Below are 22,955 nucleotides of genomic sequence, written 5' to 3' on the forward strand. Positions count from 1 at the left end.
GAGACCCATAGTCCCCGTCCTCCTGGAGACCCATAGTCCCCGTCCTCCTGGAGACCCATAGTCCCCGTCCTCCTGGAGACCCATAGTCCCCGTCCTCCTGGAGACTTATAGTCCCCGTCCTCCTGGAGACTTATAGTCCCCGTCCTCCTGGAGACTTATAGTCCCCGTCCTCCTGGAGACTTATAGTCCCCGTCCTCCTGGAGACTTATAGTCCCCGTCCTCCTAGTGACCCATAGTCCCCGTCCTCCTGGAGACCCATAGTCCCCGTCCTAGTGACCCATAGTCCCCGTCCTCCTGGAGAGACCCCGTCCTCCTGGAGACTTATAGTCCCCGTCCTCCTAGACACCTATAGTCCCCGTCTTCCTGGAGACCTATAGTCCCTAGTCCCCGTCCTACAGACCTATAGTTCCCGGTCCTCCTAGAGACCTAGTCCCCCTCCAGACACTGTATTTTTTAGCTGCACATCGCTGCAGGTGAGGCACGTTTTACACTGCAGGGTTTTTTTGCAGATCCTGACACGAGTCACATCTAGTTCTGGTTTTTAGCTGCGACGGATCACAAGTACACACAAACCCACAACAGAGGGGACGTGGACCCGGCAGCCCGGGAGGCTCAGGTCCAGCGTGTCCCTGAAGCCTGTATGAATAAAACATGCCATGCTCGTTATATAAAGGCGGAAATGTTCCTGTTGTCTCCCACTGAAGCTGTGATTGAGAGTCAACGGCCCACAGACAGGTTGTATCTGTGTAGTGGGGGGGGGGGGGGGGATACTCCCAAGCATCATCCTACTCTTCCTACTACGAGGCGTCGAGGAGGAAGAACAAAGAGGATAAATCCGGGTCCGTTTTTTGCGCACGGCTCCTCGGATCGGTAAAGACTCCCGGTAGCTCAGCCGTTGGTGCTGGTAGTGGTGGTGGTGATGATGATGGTGAGGCTCGCGCAGCCCCACACAGTTAGACCCGTTTGCAGCTTCTTTGCCGCTGGTGTCACGTGACTCTACGGAGGAAGGAGGCGGCGCTACCGGTCATCACCGACAGGGGGCGCCGCGAGCAACCACACCTACAGCACACAGTGACGGTGTAGTTTTACACCTGGACCACAAATCTGTGTTTAATTACGATCTTTAAATTATGTCGTCCTCTTTTTTTGTATTTTTTGTTTTAGTAAATGTCCTGGAGAATAATAAAGAAAAAAAAATAGAAAATTATATTTAAGTTTATTAAATAAATATTTAAAATCTTTAACATTACATTTGTTTTAATCTTATTCAATTATTATTTGTATTTAGTAAACGTCTGGGAGCCAAATTAAAGTGAAAAAATGTATGTTTAAATAAAATCAAGAGTCAACATTGTTAAATTATTTTTAAATTATTTGTTTGTTTGTTGAGATCTGGGAGAGAAATAATGAAGAAATTATATTGAAAACAATATTTAAATTAATTCAATGAATATAAAATATTTAAAAGCTGCAATATGACGTTTTAATCTTATTAAAGTTTAAGTTTAAATATCAATTTAGTTTTTCATCCATTTAGTTAATTTTCATTCAATTGGTTTTTATTCAAACAATTATTTTTACATTATGGATTATTATTTTTTTTGTGGAAAGGTTACTTTGGTGTTCTTATTTCAGGAGCTTTAACCCTCGACACATGGTCTTCCTCAGCAGTCTTTCATCCATGACTTTATGTTTTTGATGTGCACAACTTAATTAATCCTCTTATTGAGCTCAAACACAGCGTAATAGTGCAAACAATAAAGCCTGCTCACAAAAAAAGAACATACATCTTTTTACAATCATGTGTTTACTTACTTTACACAACATGCTGCTGGATGGAGCCAGAAGAAACAGTGTCAACCATCAGTGACGTTCTTCTGTCCTTTAAATGTGCTCATCTAATCTAAACCTCCACAGAATAATGTGATGAGCATCAGAAGGCCAGGCAGCCTTTAATTAAGTCCAGTAGGATGTAACCGGCCTAATGTGGCAGCGACACACAAGTGAGCATCAATTTGTCCGTCTAACACAGAGGATGCGATTAGTGATACTCGTCACATTCATTCGCCCGCAGCCCTCCACCAATCAAATCATCCTGGCTGTAAACAAGTGGAGCTACATCATGGAGCATTTGTTATGACACTCGTCTGCCATCTGCTGGTCAGGAGACAGAACCACAGTTTAGACCCTCGGTGCTGTGACATTTACATTAAAACATTAAAAAACACCTTTTACAGAAACAAATAATCTGTGAAGAGAAGCTTTGATGAGTCAGACTTTTGATTCAACACAAACTAGTTTTGTAACTTCAAAGGCACTTTAATATTTGTTCAGCAATATGTACATCTGTACAGACAAAGTAACACGTGCCACAACCACGCCTGCTCTTTCTCCATCACAACTGTTCCACAGTAAAATTGTATTCTTTAAACAAAAGGACTCAAAGTACAATCAGACTCAAGTTTATGGACACAGAGTGTTCCCTCTGTAGGACGTCCCGTGTCGTGAACACGGGACGTTGAGACACTGATGTTCAGCTGAAGCTTCAACACACTAAAGCAATAAAAATAGGACATCAATTCTAAAATACAATAAAAAAAGTCATGTCGAGATAAAGAATATTCAAGTGATCCTCCCAGTACTCACAGCGTCTGAACATGGGACAAACTGGGAGACGAGTACTCATGTTTAGAGAAGCAGCATCGTGTGCGTGTCCATGTAGACTCAAGAATAACACAGATGTATGGAACTAAAACAATAAAAGTGATGGAACATCCTGTACAGAGAAAGAAAACATCAAACACACACAAACAGCAGGAAGAGAAGAGCCAACAGCAAAACAAGACTAAATCTAAACCTGGCTCTCAGGAAACTGATCTTAACTACGAACTAATGAAACCAACAAATCAACGTTCAGCGACATACGACAGCACATTCATTCATTAATACATGTTCAGTTTATGTCTTTTTAGAATTCTCCACGGATACGATCATCATGGCGACAGAGCCGGTGCCTACGCCTGGCCCGGGAATGTGGGGGCAGCGGGCTCCGCCTCTGAAGGGGCGGGGTCAGCGGGCAGCAGCGGCTCATTGGACGACACTCTCTGGCAGATCTCGGTGTAGCTGGGCTTCTTGGACTCCTGGCCAATCAGAGCACAAGGTCAAAGGCTGTCACACCTGTTCACTCTCACACAGATCTGAGATCTGAGATCAAGCAACAGCTTTTTAAAATGATTTAATTTTATAGGAACTGAGTGAACTGAAAAGTGTCGTATAAAAGTGATTATTACGATGAAACTAATTGTTCTTCTATCTGGCTGATCATTTCAGTTTTGCATAAGTACTATATCGTTACTACTTACAAATAATAAAAAAAACTAATCGTCACTGCTGTTATTAGTGGAAGTAAAAGTTAAATGACAGAGATATTTTGTATTAAAGCTAAGATTGGTAATATTTTGAAATACTTATATTATATGTGTTTAAATTCTGTCGGCTGTCGGGATGTAAAGAGAATCAGAATCAGCTTTGTTGGCCATGTATGTGTGCTGTTAAGTTAAATGATTAGACGGGCACATATTCTGTCTGTACACTCATTGTTCGTCTTCCTCCAGCTGCTGTCTTAACAGCTGTGAGTTCTAACAGCAGCCATGTTTGTAGTTTACGTTCATGATGATCATTTTGGGGGCGTGTCTCTGGAGGGAGGAGCTGTCATGCTGTGTTCACACCGGTCGGTTTATTGCCGTTGAATCACAGCCAAATCAGTTTATTTTGTTCATACAGCTGTAGTAAACAGCGACCGGTGGCTTGCTAGACAGTGAATACAGCTCGATACAATCCACGGAGCTCCTCTGAACAATGTTATGAACCAGACATGACGGCGTTTGGCATTCCGATGTTTGAGGGACTTCCACAACACGTACAAAACACGTACAAACACGTCCTTATTCCTTTCACGGTTGACAGCGGAAAGAAATGGCGGCCAGGTGAACGGCTTCCAGACGATAAACCACGCCCCCTCTCCGGCGCTACGAGATTTTGCGGCGTTTGGTGTGAACACGACCGGCGGCGCGTTGAACGCGATTGTGCAGTGCGTCAAAAAATCAACGCGACCGATGTGAACGCAGCATCAGTGTTGACCACTGGGAGACTTTCTCTAGACTGGGCTGGTGTTTAGGTTTTTTAAATCTAGTGAACTGATAATTCCTCAACATTACCAACACTAGCTTTTGAGAGAGACGCCGATGTTTTGAGAGGACTGAGAGACGGCGGTTAAACAAACCCTGCCCTGAAGTCTTTCCTTTGAGTCACTCCGTCCACACGACACTGAAGTAAAACAGAAACAGGAGGAACATTTGAGCACCATGAACAGGTCTTACTGCGACTGCTTCCTGTGTCTGCTGAGCTGCTTTGGCCTCACTGGTCGTCTCTGCACGCTCCTTCACATTCCTGCACACAGATCACAGATCAGCTGGATCAAAGTCAGCATTGGACCTGAACTATCCTGCTGGGGAGACGACTGGAGAGTCTGATGCAGTAGATAAATCCTCACTTACTGCTCTGAGATCTGCTCTTGTGACGCTGGTGAACACACGCTGCTGCTTCTCACTGGAGTCTGTGATGAGCAACAGCAAAGAGACAGTCTGAGGTTTAAATATGAGGACAGAGCATCAGATGACCAGTGTGTGTGTGTGTGTGTGTGTGTGTGTCAGACAGAGACACACTGGGTAACCTTGACGTTGCCGTTAGCTGCAGGTAGCACTGCCATGGCGGTGTTTGGTGGAGTCAGAGGAGGGAAGCTGGTGAGGCCGAGCTCGGGGGGAGGAGACGGCTCTCGCAACTGGCTCTGTGAATTCTACACAAACACACACAAACACACAGTCAACACACAACAAAGTGAGCTTTCCAAACACTCGTGATGCTCGCTGGCTACTTACACGAGTGTTTCCATCAGAAGAGTCCCAGGACGTCGGGTTGTCGCTCCTCCTCTGGCTGGAGGTTCCTCTCCTTCAGAGAGAGGCGGAGTTTAAAGCATCACTCATCACACTGAATCCTACACGAGTCTGTCGGCTCAGAGGGATCCGTGTGCAGCTCGTAAGAATTATTAGTTTTATGTAAGAGTGCTGCTTCTTCACTGTCATTACCAGTGAATCCACATCAGACCTGTTTGATCCGGTTCAGACTGACTCTGGTTCTGTTTGGATCAGTTGAGCCAACAACAGATTATTATTTCACAGGTGTGAAAGCAAACTATGTCCCACCACAGCGTTAGTTATTCTGATCGTGGAAGGTTGATGTGACTGAATTTAAAACAGGTGTCGCATCATGAGCCTCGACAGGAGGTACAACTACATGAACTGTGTTAGTTAGTCCGGTATCAGGACTGGACCGCCACGCTCCATAGAGGATTGAACTTTCCTAGACCATGGAAACAACAGAGGACCTGTAAACACAGGTGGGGTTCCTCTGCCTTGATGTTTTGTTACCTTCCTCGATCAAAAGTGGAAGCCCTTCCCCCTCGCCTCTGACGGCGCGCGTTGCCCCGCGACCGCCCTCGACCCGGCTTCATGGGAGAGGACGAGCGCTCTGCTGGCGTCTGCTCTGACGAGTCCTTCTGATCGGACTGCCAACGGTCTCTGGAGTTCGACCCCCTCGAGCCTCTCCTGGAGGAGATGGGTCATGATGGCCGTCAGTGGATATTCACACCGGGATCACAAAAAGACGCGTCACTACGAGTAGCGTGATGAAAACAGCGGTATCTACCTCGGCCTGTGAGGGTTGTACGGTCTGAAGTTGGAAAATCCGTCGATCAAGTCGTTCATCAATGTTTGCTGTTGAGAGAAACAACAAAGCGCTGCATCACTCTGCTCGTGACGGGATTATTCTCTCTCCGATGTCTTAATACACCTCTCACCTGGGCACAGTCCTGGTATCCCGTCGCAGCCGAAGCCCACGCCTCGTTGGTGGGGTCAAAGAGCAGCCGGGGGGGGCAGGGCTGCTGGTAGGTTGCTGGGGGGAAGTAGGAGCTGTAATGTCCGCTGCACTGGTCCAGCTGGGGGGGTCTGTAGCTGTTTTGTGGAGCAAAGGAAGGGACCGCCATGGTTTTGGCCTTTATCCTCACCATGATGGGCTTTCCCTGGAACTCCCGGACGTCTTCTCTGAGGTACCTGTAGGCCTAAAGACGTGAGCAGAGACGGGACAGAGTGACTATACTTTCAAATCACACAAACAACAGTTTGTAACTGAATGAAATATACAAACTGACAACATAAAAAGCATGACTTCAGTGATCAAATAATGAGATCACAACATGTTTGCCATTCAGAAAAGGTTGATATTTAAATTCTTAAACCAACAATTGAACACTGCGTCTTCATTGTGTTTAAAGTTGTTATTTGCGCACAGTGTCAGATAAAGATAAAGCAGAAGAGTGTTTCACCTGCTGTGCGTCGGTTTCTGACTTGAAAGTGATGAACCAGTTATCGTTGCTCACAAACTCACAGCTCAGGAACTGTGGCAGGTCCTCCACGTCAAAGAGAGACTCCACTTCCTGCAGCACAACGGAGACATCAAACACACCGGTCAAAGTGAAAAGCATGAGTTTACTAGGAGGAGAGGAGAGAGGAGGGGAGAAGGGAGCAGAGCTAGGAAAGGAGAGGAGGGGTTGTTGTGGGTTCCTTGCCTCCTGAGGTGTGGTGTTGGGGATCTCTCTCAGGATGATCACACAGCGGCTCTGATTGGCTCGGACCTTCTGTCCACATGGAGTCACCTGAACCGTCGGCAGAGCTGTCGACCAATGAGAGGAGAGACTCAGCACAAACTCCTCACAGTAGAGCATCGTAGATTACCAACATCTGAACATGAACACTGACATTTCAAGATGTCTGAGATGAGGTCCAGGTCCGTGCTGAGACTCTTGATCCGGTCCAGGCTGGCCAGCATCGCGATGGGAACGTACTGATCGTCGTCCATCTGGGAGTTGAGGTACAGGTCGTTACTGAGGTGCTCCCTGTGGAGAGATGAGAGGTGACATGTTCTACGTGTTGGAACCAACAACAAACTAAACAGCTGTTAAATGGTAGGTCAAATCAGTAAACTACTAACATAGGTCCTGGAAGCCGCCTTTAAGTCAGTGTTGAATGTATGCTTAGTATCGATGTCTCATGTCAATATGTTTAAAGGACATAAACAGAGACCAGGTGAGTGGTTACCTGGTCAGGCAGGACTCCAAAACGCTCCTCAGCTGCTCGATGCTCTCATCTGGAATCACAGGAAGTCATTATTACTTCATGGTTCATTTGGTGAACCATATAAACTGGATACAGACCACTACACTGGATTGATACCTGTGACAGGTGAGTCAGTGGGTTCTCCGTTGACAAGAGGAGCTTCAGCAGACAGCATCTGGTTCTCTAGTGTTCTACGATCGACCTCGATCTCCGTCAGGCCCACGTTCTCCAGCTGGAACGCCGGCTCGTATCCTAAAGATAAAATAAAGAAATCGTAGGAACAATTAGCATTCATCCAGCAAAGCTGTTTCCTCATTGTAACACTGAAGACGAGAGATGGTTCAAACGATTCCTCTCGTGTTCGTGATCACTTCATGACCACAGCGACACAGACGGAGTAAAACACTTTCAGTTGGATTCGAGTTGTCCTGGAACCTGGTGCAGTTCTGGGGAAAAAGTTATTTAATCGTGTTTTATCAAGACATAAAATTTAATTTTCCCATAAAAGAAAAGTATGCCGTCAGAGACAGCTGTGAGAAAGAGAACAGAAGCAGACGGTGTGTTTAACGCCAGCTCACCTCCCTGATTGGTCACGACGGTGGGGAACTGCAGCCATGGCTGCTGAGCCTGGAGGTAGGCGGGGCCAGCGACGTCCAGGTTGAAGCCGTGATTGGTCCATGCCTCAGCATCAGGGTTGAGGCTGGGGGCCACAGGTCCCTGAGAGAAGAAGACCCAATGTTCAGAATATTAATCCAACATGAAGCGTTAAATCAGATGTGTTTATGAGAATAAGAACAACATGAGTGATGGAAATATTTGTGAAAGAAAGTGAATAATAAAGTTAAGATCAGGCAGCAGGCTTAAAGCAGCTCTCATTGGATCAGAGTCAATGAGACAAAACTAAATATAACATATTAATATATAATGAAACTATTCAATCTCACTCAATGCAAAGTGAACAGTAAAGAGGAAGAAAGCATCTTTTCAGATTTACTCTCGGATATAAACGAGAGCTTCACATCTTCATCCACCTGTTGAGTTTCATCTTCAGTTCACTTAACGTTGTAACATTAAGGCTGATCTCACATTATTACTGTTCAATGAACAACGAGCCCTCGTCTCTGTAAAGACGTTGAGTTATTTTGGGAATAAGACACGAAACCCTAACACTTACAGACTGAGAGCGGTCTGTGTGCCAGTCCCACACACAGCGTCCCTGAGGCATCACTGTGCTGAAGGGGTACGCTCCCAGCGGAGCCATCGACGGCTGCATCTCTGAGACCTGATCCGGGATCTGCTCCACGTCAGAGCCCTCGTCAGACGCGCCCTGGGCCCAGACCCCGCAGGTCTCATCCAGACCCAGCTGGATCCAGGTCTGGGGGCACATACTGGGGGTACATACGGAGGAGTCCCCGTCATCTCCCAGCAGCTCGGACACCATCTCCCTCATCCCTCCCTCTCTCTCTCCCTCCTCGGCGGTCGCCGTCGGCTCGGGACGCAGGAAGTGGAATACACGCGACGGAGTCGAGGCGTAAACGTCGATTTGAGACGGGTCCACGGAGATCACGGCACGGTCCGAGTCCTGGTCCTCCGCACAGCTGAAGTCACTAAGAATCACGAAGGAGTCGTCACAGGTGTCACCGTCCTCCTCGACACCTTGGGCCAAAGTCTCAGGAGCTGAATGATCGGGAGTTTCTGGAGGAATACTGCTGCTCAGTGCAGACGTCTCCTCCTGTAACACGAGAGTCTTTATCCCATTAACTCCATCTGATGAGTCTGTAGTTTGAGGTAAACAGGCAGCGGCTTCATGCTGCAGGTCCACTTCAGGCTGCACACACTCAGAGGAACCACTGGAGGTGAATGATTCTGGGGAGCTCTGACACTCACGCTGCTCTGAACACAGGGAACTGTTTGGGTCCGTTTCAGGTGAAACATCTGGAACGTCATCTCTCTCAACATGTCTGCTGTTCTGACAGATTTCTGCTTTTGTTTCGTCTCTGCTCATGAGGACATCCTGAAGAGGCTCGTCTGAGACCACAGAAGCTTCAGTTTTCACATCAGAGCTGTTGAGCTGTTCGCCACTGAGCTCAGGGTCAGCGAATGGAGCCTCCACATCGTGACTGGGAGGCTTCATGCCGCTCAGTTTAAACGCTGGATTGTTTGAACTGACATCTAATTGGTCGGATGTGATGGAGTCACACTGGTGAGACGTGGTTTTTAGGTCTGAGAGAGGGGGCAGATGCGTGTGGCAGGAAAAGGCAGCGAGTTCAACGGGCACTGAAGACACGACGGAGGACACGGAGGACGCGGAGGACACCGAGGTGAGAGTCGTCTCTGCTGTTCCGCTGTGTCCAACGTCGGCCTCCTCCTCACTGTGGACTCTGCCGGCGCTCACAGGGATGGCCACGCCCTGCATGGAGGGTTTGTCCACCTCGCTCTGTCCAGACAGAAGAGGAACAAACTCCTCCCTGTGCGGCGGGTCGAGGTGGAGCTCAGGCTTTGAAGGACTCGGGCTGGAAGTGTCCAGTTCAGGAGTTTCAGCTGCCGGTGTAGAACTCTGGATGTGCTGCTCTGTTAGCAGATGATCGTCCAGAGGATTGAAGTCAGAATCCAACTCTTCCTCCTGTAAACCAACCGTCTCACCCCGCACAAGTTCATCGTCCTCCTCCACACATGCACTTTGATCTGTGTGTGACTTCATCAACATGTAATCCTTGGACTCATCCTCTGCAGCCGTCTGTTCATTCAAACCTTCAGGCTGAGTGCCGTCTGGAGCGGACGCCGGAGGTTCCTCGCTGGTGATTTGACTGCTGGACGGGGTCAGCGGGTCACTGGGGGAGTCTACAGGCTGAGGTGAGGGGGTCTCTTCTGATGAGAGGGAACTGTCTGAGTGTGATGGGACGGTGGACGACTGTGCTGCAGCTGGATCCTCGTCGTGTGACTGGCCGGCCCTTTTAGATTCTGGGACGTACATCTGGTCCTGGACTGTGGATGCCTCCATGTGTGATTGGCTGGAGACTGGAGACTCTACTATACAGGGCAGAGCAGCTGTTCCTCCTTCAGCTGTGTGCAGCGAGTGTGTCGCTCCAGCTGTTTGGGACTGGTGGTCGTGTTCAAGATCGTCGGCGTCGATGGAACATGAGCTGTAGACGCCCCGGGTCCTGCTCTCGAAACCTTGACAGAGCGGCGTTGTCGTCTCCTCCAGCCTGGGCGAGAGCATCGTCTCACTCAGCCTGTCGTGCAGTGGGGGCTGTAACAGATCGCTCCTCTCACTCGGCAGGCCGGGGTTGAGCTCCTTACTAAAACAGCATCCCATCTTCTCCGGCCTAAAGTGGGAATAAAGCACAAGACTGCTATGTCCGCGCACACTAAGAGGCTACACAACACGAGACAGAATCATGAGCAGCTCCTCACGACCGCTCAGCCACTGGCAGAAAGAGAGTGTGTAGTAGGTGTGTGTCTGTGTGTGTGTATAGGTGTGTGCGCGTGTGTGTGTGTGTGTGCGTGTGTGTCTGTGTTTGTGTGTGTAGATGTGTGTGTGTGTGTGTGTGTCTGTGTGTGTAGGTGTGTGTGTGTGTGTGTGTAGGTGTGTGCGTGTGTTTGTGTCTGTGTGTCTGTGTGTGTAGGTGTGTGTCTGTGTGTGTGTGTGTGTGTGTAGGTGTGTGCGTGTGTGTGTGTGTTTGTGTCTGTGTGTGTAGGTGTGTGTCTGTGTGTCTGTGTGTCTGTGTGTGCATGCGTGGGTGTAGATGTGTGTGTGTGCGCGTGTGTGTGTGTGTGTGTGTGTGTGTGTGTGTGTGTGTGTGTAGGTGTGTGCGTGTGTGTGTGTGTTTGTGTCTGTGTGTGTAGGTGTGTGTCTGTGTGTGTGTGTGTCTGTGTGTGCATGCGTGTGTGTAGATGTGTGTGTGTGTCTGTGTGTGCATGCGTGTGTCTCACAGCTCTCCAGCTCCAGAGAGCAGTTCTGTGTGTCCAGAGGGAAGCTGCTGAAGTCCATCGAGCAGAGCGACGTCACCGTCACCCTGAAAACACACAAACAACACAACACTTTAAATACACACTTCCTGCTGTCATCAAGGAAACCCGAGCTTCACCTTCAATCTCTCAAAGTCTTTGGTCTCACGAACTTGAAATTAAAATCCCAACAGTTGTGTTAGAGCGCAGAAGTAGATGAAGAGGTTCATGGTTTAGATTAGAGGCATTAAGAGAATGACATATATGGAAGTAGGATCATGTGTTTTCAGCTTCTTTTGTAGCCCGCTAGCTGCACGGCTCGATGGATGATCTGTCACGTGACTCAGTCCAGATATTCATGTTCCCCAGAGGATGAATCCTGATGACTTTGGTGAGCCCCGGATCTTTTTCTCCAGCTTCCCCAGCAGGTCAAAGTTGTCTCTTATCCAGTAAAATATTTCAACCAGGCGGCAAGTGAAGCCAAAGCTTCATGCGTTAAAGCTGCATTCTCTCTAGTGTCCACCAGGGGGCGACTCCTCTGGTTGTATAGAAGTCTATAGAAAATGACTCTACTTCTCTCTTGATTTATTCCCTCAGTAAACATTGTAAACATGAGTTTATGTCTCAATCTCTAGTTTCAAGTCTTCTTCAATACAGCATGATGTTCATTTAGTACATTATGGTCCATTTAGAGTCACACAGACCATAAAGCAGGGGATGCTTTAGGGCGGGGCTACACGCTGATTGACAGGTCGCTACCAGAGATGTATACGCCGTCTCTACGTCACTCCTCAGTCCATATATGGTCACTTCCTGTTCACTGGTTGATAAAAAAACATGGCGACGGCCAAATTGCTAAAATATTTATTTTTATGTTTGTTTAATTGTTTGGGAGATTTATTACATACATGATGCTGCACATGTTAGGAGAACGAGAGCAGCAGACCAGGTGAGAGGTGAGACAGGTGAGACAGACAGGTGAGAGGTGAGACAGACAGGTGAGAGGTGAGACACAGGTGAGACAGACAGGTGAGAGGTGAGACACAGGTGAGAGGTGAGACAGGTGAGACAGACAGGTGAGAGGTGAGACAGACAGGTGAGAGGTGAGACACAGGTGAGACAGACAGACGAGACAGACAGGTGAGAGGTGAGACAGACAGGTGAGAGGTGAGACACAGGTGAGAGGTGAGACAGACAGGTGAGAGGTGAGACAGACAGGTGAGACGTGAGACAGACAGGTGAGACAGACAGACGAGACAGACAGGTGAGAGGTGAGACAGACAGGTGAGAGGTGAGACAGGTGAGAGGTGCGACAGACAGGTGAGAGGTGAGACAGGTGAGAGGTGAGACAGGTGAGACAGACAGGTGAGAGGTGAGACAGGTGAGACAGACAGGTGAGAGGTGAGACAGGTGAGACAGACAGGTGAGAGGTGAGACAGGTGAGACAGACAGGTGAGACGTGAGACAGACAGGTGAGACAGACAGACGAGACAGACAGGTGAGAGGTGAGACAGACAGGTGAGACAGACACGTGAGAGGTGAGAGGTGAGACAGACAGGTGAGAGGTGAGACAGGTGAGACAGACAGGTGAGAGGTGAGCGGTGAGACAGACAGGTGAGACAGACAGGTGAGAGGTGAGACAGACAGGTGAGACAGGTGAGACAGACAGGTGAGAGGTGAGCGGTGAGACAGACAGGTGAGACAGACAGGTGAGAGGTGAGACAGACAGGTGAGACAGGTGAGACAGACAGGTGAGACAGGTGAGACAGACAGGTGAGAGGTGAGACAGACACGTGAGAGGTGAGAGGTGAGACAGACAGGTGAGAGGTGAGACAGACAGGTGAGAGGTGAGACAGACAGGTGAGAGGTGAGCGGTGAGACAGACAGGTGAGAGGTGAGCGGTGAGACAGACAGGTGAGAGGTGAGCGGTGAGACAGACACGTGAGAGGTGAGAGGTGAGACAGACACGTGAGAGGTGAGAGGTGAGACAGACAGGTGAGAGGTGAGCGGTGAGACAGACACGTGAGAGGTGAGAGGTGAGACAGACAGGTGAGAGGTGAGAGGTGAGACAGACAGGTGAGAGGTGAGCGGTGAGACAGACACGTGAGAGGTGAGAGGTGAGACAGACAGGTGAGAGGTGAGAGGTGAGACAGTTTGAAACGGTCCCAGCTGCCTCACCGTATAATACACCGTAATTCACTCCAGTCGGGCTGAAAACCATTTATTTAAGTGTGCGGCGACGGACACATCCGGCTCTATTCCTGTCAAGCGACCCAGTTCCCCCCGACTCCCCCGGAGAGTTTATCTCTTTCCTCTGACATTCTCTTCTCTCCACGCCGCCGCTCTAAACTGAAAGCGTCCGCTGCGGAGGCCGAGCGTGACCTTACAGGGGTTTGATCCGTCGGCCACCAGCAGCATGCGCAGCGAGCTCAGGTTGATGTCCTTCTGGTCCTTGTGGGCCACCAGAGCCCAGTGCATGTCCCTGGACTTCACGCAGGCCACCTTGGCTGCAGAGGGGGGAGACACAGACGGGGGGGGGGGGGGGGGCATCAGCATTTGCTCTTTGTGGCGGACAGGTGTGAGCGGAGGTGAGCGTGTGTCTCACCTTTGTACTGGCAGACCTTCTGGATCCACGACAGAGGGTTCACCTTCATCAGCGAGTAGGGCACGCTGATCACGTGCATCATGTTCATCACACTCTGCACGACACACATCATGGCACGTTAACATGTAACGGGTTTAAAACTCACTAAATGAGCGATTTGATCTTCTATATTTATCCGTTTTCTGACCATCTTTGTGTCGAAACTAATATTCTTTCCTCAGCTCAACGAATGAGGTTAATACACTTGATATTTTTCTGGATATTTTTGTATCTCTACATAAAAAGAACATGCAAAATATCATAAATAATCAAATCACGATGCTTTACGCTCGATTGAACAGTGTTATTTTAATTGTAATAACAGTTCTGGTGGTTGCTTTACTTAATTCTCCACAGAAACACACATCTGTTGCAGTATATCTCCGTTTCATGCACTTTAAAAGTCTGTTAAATCTGTCATCAAGGCTTTCTAATGGCGGCTGTATTTATGGGAGATATTACTTTTTTAAATATGGTATAAAAGAGTTTCGTTAAGTGTTATCTTTTAGTTTGAGCAATTCTGTAAAGCAAGTTCCTGTGTCTCCTTTCTCACATGAAGTCTAATAACTTCTCGATGAATTAAACGACCCGCTCCATTCTGTTCCTGTGAAATATATTCCGTCGCCTCAGTGAAGATAATCCATCTTCCTGATGTTCAGAGCAGATGTTACTGCACATGTGTGACAACGCAGCGACGCCGTGACTCCTCCTCTCACCGTCAGGATGCCGTTCCACAGACCCACGTCCTTCTTAAAGTCCAGGACGTTCACGATGGTCTCCGCTGCAGACAGGAAAGGGTTAACTCACTAAATGATGACCTGGAGGCTCTGAACCGTGTGTGTGTGTGTGTGTGTGTGCGTGTGCATACCCTCCGTGTAGCTGCAGGACTGGGTGAGAGCCTGGCAGTGTGTGAGCAGAGCGATCCTCGTCACCGTCACTCCCAGCACGCTGCCGTCCTTACAGGTTTTATACTGAGACACGAACCACAGGAGACAATATCAAACACAGGGTAGCGGGTTCACTCACTGAATGATGAGCTGGAGGCTCTGAACCGTGCGTGTGTGTGTGTGTGTGAGAGCTCACCTCTATGTAGGCTGTGTCGTTGTTTGCATCTTTGATGTGAGGGAACCAGTCTCTGGGAGGTTTAGAGAGATGCTTCGACTCCGTCACAAACCACAGCAACTTAGGCCAACCTGCAGAGAGACGTGTATTCATGAGAACACATTACTGCAAACACCTTCAGCGCAACTCAGACTTCATCCTCCTACTTTACCGGAGTACTCCTCCTCCACATCTCAGAGGTACATGTACTTTATACTGTACTGCATCTCAGAGGTACATGTACTTTATACTGTACTGCATCTCAGAGGTACATGTACTTTATACTGTACTACATCTCAGAGGTACATGTACTTTATACTGTACTGCATCTCAGAGGTACATGTACTTTATACTGTACTGCATCTCAGAGGTACATGTACTTTATACTGTACTACATCTCAGAGGTACATGTACTTTATACTGTACTGCATCTCAGAGGTACATGTACTTTATACTGTACTGCATCTCAGAGGTACATGTACTTTATACTGTACTGCATCTCAGAGGTACATGTACTTTATACTGTACTGCATCTCAGAGGTACATGTTGTACTTTATAGTGTACTGCATCTCAGAGGTACATGTACTTTATACTGTACTGCATCTCAGAGGTACATGTACTTTATACTGTACTGCATCTCAGAGGTACATGTACTTTATACTGTACTGCATCTCAGAGGTACATGTACTTTATACTGTACTGCATCTCAGAGGTACATGTACTTTATACTGTACTGCATCTCAGAGGTACATGTACTTTATACTGTACTACATCTCAGAGGTACATGTACTTTATACTGTACTGCATCTCAGAGGTACATGTACTTTATACTGTACTGCATCTCAGAGGTACATGTACTTTATACTGTACTGCATCTCAGAGGTACATGTACTTTATACTGTACTGCATCTCAGAGGTACATGTACTTTATACTGTACTGCATCTCAGAGGTACATGTTGTACTTTATAGTGTACTGCATCTCAGAGGTACATGTACTTTATACTGTACTGCATCTCAGAGGTACATGTACTTTATACTGTACTGCATCTCAGAGGTACATGTTGTACTTTATAGTGTACTGCATCTCAGAGGTACATGTACTTTATACTGTACTGCATCTCAGAGGTACATGTACTTTATACTGTACTGCATCTCAAAGGTACATGTACTTTATACTGTACTACATCTCAGAGGTACATGTACTTTATACTGTACTACATCTCAGAGGTACATGTTGTACTTTTTACTGTACTGCATCTCAGAGGTACATGTACTTTATACTGTACTGCATCTCAGAGGTACATGTACTTTATACTGTACTGCATCTCAGAGGTACATGTACTTTATACTGTACTACATCTCAGAGGTACATGTACTTTATACTGTACTACATCTCAGAGGTACATGTTGTACTTTTTACTGTACTGCATCTCAGAGGTACATGTACTTTATACTGTACTACATCTCAGAGGTACATGTTGTACTTTTTACTGTACTGCATCTCAGAGGTACATGTACTTTATACTGTACTGCATCTCAGAGGTACATGTACTTTATACTGTACTGCATCTCAGAGGTACATGTACTTTATACTGTACTGCATCTCAGAGGTACATGTACTTTATACTGTACTACATCTCAGAGGTACATGTTGTACTTTTTACTGTACTGCATCTCAGAGGTACATGTACTTTATACTGTACTGCATCTCAGAGGTACATGTACTTTATACTGTACTACATCTCAGAGGTACATGTACTTTATACTGTACTGCATCTCAGAGGTACATGTACTTTATACTGTACTACATCTCAGAGGTACATGTACTTTATACTGTACTGCATCTCAGAGGTACATGTACTTTATACTGTACTACATCTCAGAGGTACATGTTGTACTTTTTACTGTACTGCATCTCAGAGGTACATGTACTTTATACTGTACTGCATCTCAGAGGTACATGTACTTTATACTGTACTGCATCTCAGAGGTACATGTACTTTATACTGTACTGCATCTCAGAGGTACATGTACTTTATACTGTACTACATCTCAGAGGTACATGTTGTACTTTTTACTGTACTGCATCTCAGAGGTACATGTACTTTATACTGTACTGCATCTCAGAGGTACATGTACTTTATACTGTACTACATCTCAGAGGTACATGTACTTTATACTGTACTACATCTCAGAGGTACATGTACTTTATACTGTACTACATCTCAGAGGTACATGTACTTTATACTGTACTACATCTCAGAGGTACATGTACTTTATACTGTACTACATCTCAGAGGTACATGTACTTTATACTGTACTGCATCTCAGAGGTACATGTACTTTATACTGTACTACATCTCAGAGGTACATGTACTTTATACTGTACTACATCTCAGAGGTACATGTACTTTATACTGTACTACATCTCAGAGGTACATGTACTTTATACTGTACTACATCTCAGAGGTACATGTACTTTATACTGTACTACATCTCAGAGGTACATGTACTTTATACTGTACTGCATCTCAGAGGTACATGTACTTTATACTGTACTACATCTCAGAGGTACATGTACTTTATACTGTACTACATCTCAGAGGTACATGTACTTTATACTCTACTACATCTCAGAGGTACATGTTGTACTTTTTACTGTACTACATCTCAGAGGTACATCTTGTACTTTTTACTGTACTACATCTCAGAGGTACATGTTGTACTTTTTACTGGACTACATCTCAGAGGTACATGTTGTACTTTATACTGTACTGCATCTCAGAGGTACATGTACTTTATACTGTACTACATCTCAGAGGTACATGTACTTTATACTGTACTACATCTCAGAGGTACATGTACTTTATACTGTATTACATCTCAGAGGTACATGTACTTTATACTGTACTACATCTCAGAGGTACATGTACTTTATACTGTACTACATCTCAGAGGTACATGTACTTTATACTGTACTGCATCTCAGAGGTACATGTTGCACCTTTTACTGGACTACATCTCAGAGGTACATGTTGTACTTTTTACTGTACTACATCTCAGAGGTACATGTTGTACTTTTTACTGGACTACATCTCAGAGGTACATGTACTTTTTTACTGTACTGCATCTCAGAGGTACATGTACTTTATACTGTACTACAGCTCAGAGGTACATGTTGTACTTTTTACTGTACTGCATCTCAGAGGTACATGTACTTTATACTGTACTACATCTCAGAGGTACATGTTGTACTTTTTACTGTACTGCATCTCAGAGGTACATGTACTTTATACTGTACTACATCTCAGAGGTACATGTTGTACATGTTACTCTTCTACATTCATTCATTTATTTATTGCTGTATTTGTTTTAGCATTTATTTATTCTATTCATGAAGTACATTTAGCAGATTACATATTTTCACTTCATTTAAGGTTTTGAATGCAGTACTTTTACTTGTAGTGGTATTTCCACAGTGTGTATTTGTACTTCCTCTCCACCACTGGGGAGTAAAGAAATCATATTTTAATTCCCAAAGAAAACAGACTTTTGTTTCCTTGTTTAAATTCCTTGTATTAACAAAGTTCACATCCTTAATTAAAGGTTCACATCCTCTTTTCTCATCATGTGCAGTGAGACAGGCGACCCCCCCCCCCCCCCCCACAGAGAATCCTATAATCGATGACCTCTGACCTTTGAACTGAGGGATCTCTCCTGTGGCGCTCTTGGGGAGTCCCTTATGACAGGCGTCACTGGTCAGAGCCACGGTGACGCCACAGCTGCCCAATAGGAACCCAATCTGCTGACTGCCGGCATCCTATTGGACGATACAGGGAGGGGTTTGAACACTGATTGGTTGTTTACAAAGTAACATTATCAGAGATCAGAGGCTAGAATCACATGTTCTACTGAGTCAGTAACACTTTATTTACACTGTGATGGTTAACTAAAGAGAGCAGCAGCTATAGATCAGCTGCAGAGCGTTTGATTCGTTGAGCAGCACAGCCAGGTGTCGAGGTTAAAAACACACAGGTGGGATGCACGAGGTACCTTGCGACTCAGTGGGACCTCTATGGGAACAGGAACCACCTCGGCCAGCAGGCAGCCGTAGAAGGCCACCATGAAGGCCACGGGGTCGTTGTTAGGAAACACCAACGCCACCTAGGAGAGAGAAGAGGAGACCAACCGGGGTCAGTGTTTGCTAAACACAGCTGGATCGTCACATTGAAGGAGGACGTCGTGTTTAACTTTAGCTCTGTTCAAAGGAAGAGTTTGACATTTTCGGAAATTTCCTTATTTTGATTTATAGTTGGAGGAGAAGATTGAGACCACTCTCATATCTGTCTGTTCAGTACGAATCTGTGGCCAGCAGACGGTTAGCGTAGCTTAGCATCAAGACTGGAGTCACATTGGTTTTTGAACAGATTAAACAAACGAGATATGAAGTGTTACTTTGTGCTGGTAGGTGAACCTTTTCTTAAACACTGGCTAGCTGTTTCCAGTCTTAATGCTAAGCTAAGCTAATCGACTGTAGCGTCAGATGAGAGTGGTGTAAATCCTCTGACTCTCTGCAAAAATATTAATCAAATTACATTTATTGACAGATTTCAAAAGGAAAGCTCAGATTCATGAAGCCGTTGTAAATAATACGGACAAATACAAAAAACATATGAAAAGAAAAACTTGCTGCAAAGGAAACTAAACACCACGGGTTGAATAAATGCGATGAAGTGAGAGAGACACAGTGGGGGAGGAGTGACTCACCCGATCTCCCGGTCGCACCATCGGCTCCTGTTTGCTGCCCAGTTTGTGGAGGATGTTGTACGCAAGTTTGATGCTGCGAGACCACAGCTTTCCTGAAGGAGGCAGGACACAGGAGACAAGGGAAGGAGGGAGGGAGGGAGGGAGGAGGGAGGAAGGGAGAAGAGAGAGAGAGACAGAGTGGTGGAGGGAGGGGGGGAGAGAGAGTGAGAGAGGAAGGGAGGAGAGAGAGAGATAGAGGTAGCAAGAGAGAGAGGGAGAGTGGTGGAAGGAGGGGGAGAGAGAGAGAGTAAGGGAGGAGAGAGAGAGAGACAGAGTGGTGGAGAGCGAGAGAGAGAGGGATGGAGAGAGAGAGACAGAGTGGTGGAGAGCGAGAGAGAGAGGGATGGAGAGAGAGGAGTGGTGGAAGGAGGGGCGGAGAGAGAGAGGGATGGAGAGAGAGAGGGATGAGAGAGAGAGGAGTGGTGAAGGAGGGGCGGAGAGAGAGAGGGATGGAGAGAGAGAGGGATGAGAGAGAGAGGAGTGGTGGAAGGAGGGGCGGAGAGAGAGAGGGATGGAGAGAGAGAGGGATGAGAGAGAGAGGAGTGGTGGAAGGAGGGGCGGAGAGAGAGAGGGATGGAGAGAGAGAGGGATGAGAGAGAGAGGGATGAGAGAGAGAGGGATGGAGAGAGAGAGGGATGGAGAGAGAGAGATAGAGGTAGCAAGAGAGAGAGGGAGAGTGGTGGAAGGAGGGGGAGAGAGAGAGAGTAAGGGAGGAGAGAGAGAGAGACAGAGTGGTGGAGAGCGAGAGAGAGAGGGATGGAGAGAGAGGAGTGGTGGAAGGAGGGGCGGAGAGAGAGAGGGATGGAGAGAGAGAGGGATGAGAGAGAGAGGAGTGGTGGAAGGAGGGGCGGAGAGAGAGAGGGATGAGAGAGAGGAGTGGTGGAAGGAGGGGCGGAGAGAGGGAGAGGGATGGAGAGAGAGAGGGATGAGAGAGAGAGGAGTGGTGGAAGGAGGGGCGGAGAGAGAGAGGGATGGAGAGAGAGAGGGATGAGAGAGAGAGGGATGAGAGAGAGAGGGATGGAGAGAGAGCGGGATGAGAGAGAGAGGGGTGAGAGAGAGAGGAGTGGTGGAAGGAGGGGCGGAGAGAGAGAGAGGGATGAGAGAGAGAGAGATATTTACTATTGTTTTTTCCCAGAAGAAGTTAGAGTAACAGTAGAACTCATCTTAACTTATCTAAACATAACACATCTTAAAGCACAGCTCAATAAGCTGGGTGCTGATTGGACGTCTGTCTGTCTCACCGTATGTGAGGACGTAGAGGGGCTTCCCCGCCGTGTCCAGGCTGGTGAGACAGGGAGCTTTAGGGGAGATGGTGCCCCAGCGCTGCAGCGCCGCCTCCAGGGACGGGGGCCAGTTCGTGACCACGCCCAGCGCCTCGCCGCGGACCGCCATCATCTCAGCCCCCTCAGGACGAGGCTGGTTAGGGTCCGGCTGCTGGACTGGAGACGAGGACACGGACAACGTCGTCATGGAGGCATTTAAAGACGGAGGAGCCAGGTTTAACACTGAGGTACTTTCCCTTTAATATTTAGCATAACGAATCAGACAGACAGAATCAAAGACGTGTCTCACCCTCCAGAAGTTCATCAAAGTCATCCACAAAGAACTCCCTCAGCGGAGGTCTGCGCGGCTGCTTCAGCGTGTTCACAAGCTGCTGGATTTTAGCCGACACGCGACTGCTGACTGGAACACCTGTAAAAACACCCACACACACACATTTGGTTTGTTTTGTTTTGCACCTTATTAATTATCTTGTTTGTATTTTTGTTTTATTCAACGGCCCTCAGGATGAATAAAGCTGATGTTTGTTGGGGGCTGATTCTGCTCAGTTATCTACAACAAACCCTTTTTATCTCATAAATATGACTTTTTATCTCATAATTTGGTCTAAATTTCGAGCTCAATGTCTTTGTTTTTAGGCTGTCGGTGTCGTCTTACCGTCGCCCGTCTCCATGCGCTCGGCGTTGCCGTACTTCTGCGTGTTCCTGGCGATGGTCCCCATGTTGGCCATGTGGTGGCGCTCAACACGGGAGTGGGTGGAGTCTGACGAGTAGCCCGTCACATCCGGGGGGGCCGAGTGATTCTCTGGAGGGGAAGCAGGCAGACGGACAAATATTCATCACGTTGTGACGTCTATCTGGTTATTTGTGGTCAAATCCAGAAAGAGAATTCATGCAACATACACTTTAAGAACAGATTTGTTTTAACGTGCTCTTAATTTGTTTGTTTATCATATTTAACTGCACATTTTTATATTTTTTCTTCTTAAATGATGTCTTATTGTATTGCACTTTGTGTTTATTATCACGCACCAATCATCTTTACTTTAAACGTATCTTTTTTCATTTTGTTTCTGAATATTATACCTGTTTCAAAAATAAAATGTCATAACTTTCAAAATAAAATATAATAAAATTAAAACCCGTTTCAAAATAAAATATAATAAAATATAAAACCCGTTTCAAAATAAAATATAATAAAATATAAAACCCGTTTCAAAATAAAATATAATAAAATATAAAACCCGTTTCAAAATAAAATATAATAAAATATAATACCTGTTTCAAAATAAAACTTCCTGTACAGCCTGAAGCAGCTTTTATTTTTATAGAACGATGTTAAATTCTTCTATTCTTGAGCTTTAAATGTTCTGTGTTTATGTTTTAATTCATTATTTATTTCATACATTTTCTGTTGTATTTTGTTTTGTATGTTGATGCTTTATTTAAAGCTCTTTATTTATTTAAAAACAACTTTAATTAAAGCTCATTTTATGATTTAAAGTGTGAAATTTCTACACAAAACCTGCTTTTTCAAACATTCAGTGATTCCTTCGACACAAATATACAGAAATAAATAATAAAAAATAATGTTATCATAAGAAGCTTCTTAACGTTAATAATAATAATAATAATCTTTATTTGTAGAGCACATTTCATGTAATTAAAAAAAAAGCCTGTGGGACTCTGTGTAACACAACAATGAGATATGTCAATAACTTTTCAAAATAAGAGCTCTGTTCCCGCTGAAGTGTTTGACTGGGTTTGTACTTTGATATTAAGATGGGAGTGTTGACGAGTCCGACGTACCGTCCGACTCCAGCGGCGGAGGCCACAGCATGTCGGACCCAAACTCACAGGAGCGTCGCAGAGATCCTCCGTTCTCCGCGACGCTCAGTGCTCCCTTCCTCTTCAGAGACAGGTGGCCGATACCTGAGGACACACA

At 46.3% G+C, this 22,955-nt stretch overlaps 2 protein-coding genes across 4 annotated transcripts in view; both read right to left on the reverse strand.

Annotated features, from left to right (window-relative positions):
• The window catches only part of LOC306794164 (disco-interacting protein 2 homolog C-like), a 71,975-nt gene that overhangs the window by 29,384 nt on the left and 19,636 nt on the right, over positions 1–22,955 (reverse strand). The window contains exons 5-17 of one of the 3 annotated variants that reach the window (XM_079292113.1): positions 22,820–22,942; positions 21,669–21,815; positions 21,303–21,422; positions 20,972–21,169; positions 19,692–19,783; positions 18,978–19,088; positions 18,621–18,744; positions 14,905–15,014; positions 14,690–14,792; positions 14,538–14,602; positions 13,783–13,876; positions 13,565–13,684; positions 11,163–11,245 (exon numbers count right to left, since the gene is read on the reverse strand). In XM_079292113.1, coding sequence (XP_079148239.1) covers positions 11,241–11,245; positions 13,565–13,684; positions 13,783–13,876; positions 14,538–14,602; positions 14,690–14,792; positions 14,905–15,014; positions 18,621–18,744; positions 18,978–19,088; positions 19,692–19,783; positions 20,972–21,169; positions 21,303–21,422; positions 21,669–21,815; positions 22,820–22,942 — 1,412 coding nt within the window. In that variant the 3' untranslated portion in view covers positions 11,163–11,240. Of the gene's footprint in view, positions 1–10,741; positions 11,246–13,355; positions 13,685–13,782; positions 13,877–14,537; positions 14,603–14,689; positions 14,793–14,904; positions 15,015–18,620; positions 18,745–18,977; positions 19,089–19,691; positions 19,784–20,971; positions 21,170–21,302; positions 21,423–21,668; positions 21,816–22,819; positions 22,943–22,955 lie in introns of those variants that run through there. The other 2 variants (XM_079292112.1, XM_079292114.1) reach the window with 2 other exon arrangements.
• Positions 2,305–10,637, reverse strand: LOC306794162 (uncharacterized protein). Its single transcript, XM_079292110.1, has 15 exons — positions 8,404–10,637; positions 7,808–7,946; positions 7,347–7,481; positions 7,212–7,260; positions 6,873–7,009; positions 6,683–6,786; positions 6,440–6,550; positions 5,915–6,175; positions 5,764–5,831; positions 5,487–5,663; positions 4,938–5,007; positions 4,733–4,855; positions 4,557–4,615; positions 4,380–4,449; positions 2,305–3,140 (listed from the first exon to the last, which is right to left on the reverse strand). The coding sequence occupies exons 1-15, from the start codon at positions 10,543–10,545 to the stop codon at positions 3,015–3,017; spliced, it is 3,771 nt and encodes a 1,256-aa protein (XP_079148236.1). The 5' UTR covers positions 10,546–10,637; the 3' UTR covers positions 2,305–3,014.

This window comes from Melanostigma gelatinosum, assembly GCF_949748355.1.
Source record: "Melanostigma gelatinosum genome assembly, chromosome: 20".
Lineage (NCBI taxonomy): Eukaryota > Metazoa > Chordata > Actinopteri > Perciformes > Zoarcidae > Melanostigma > Melanostigma gelatinosum.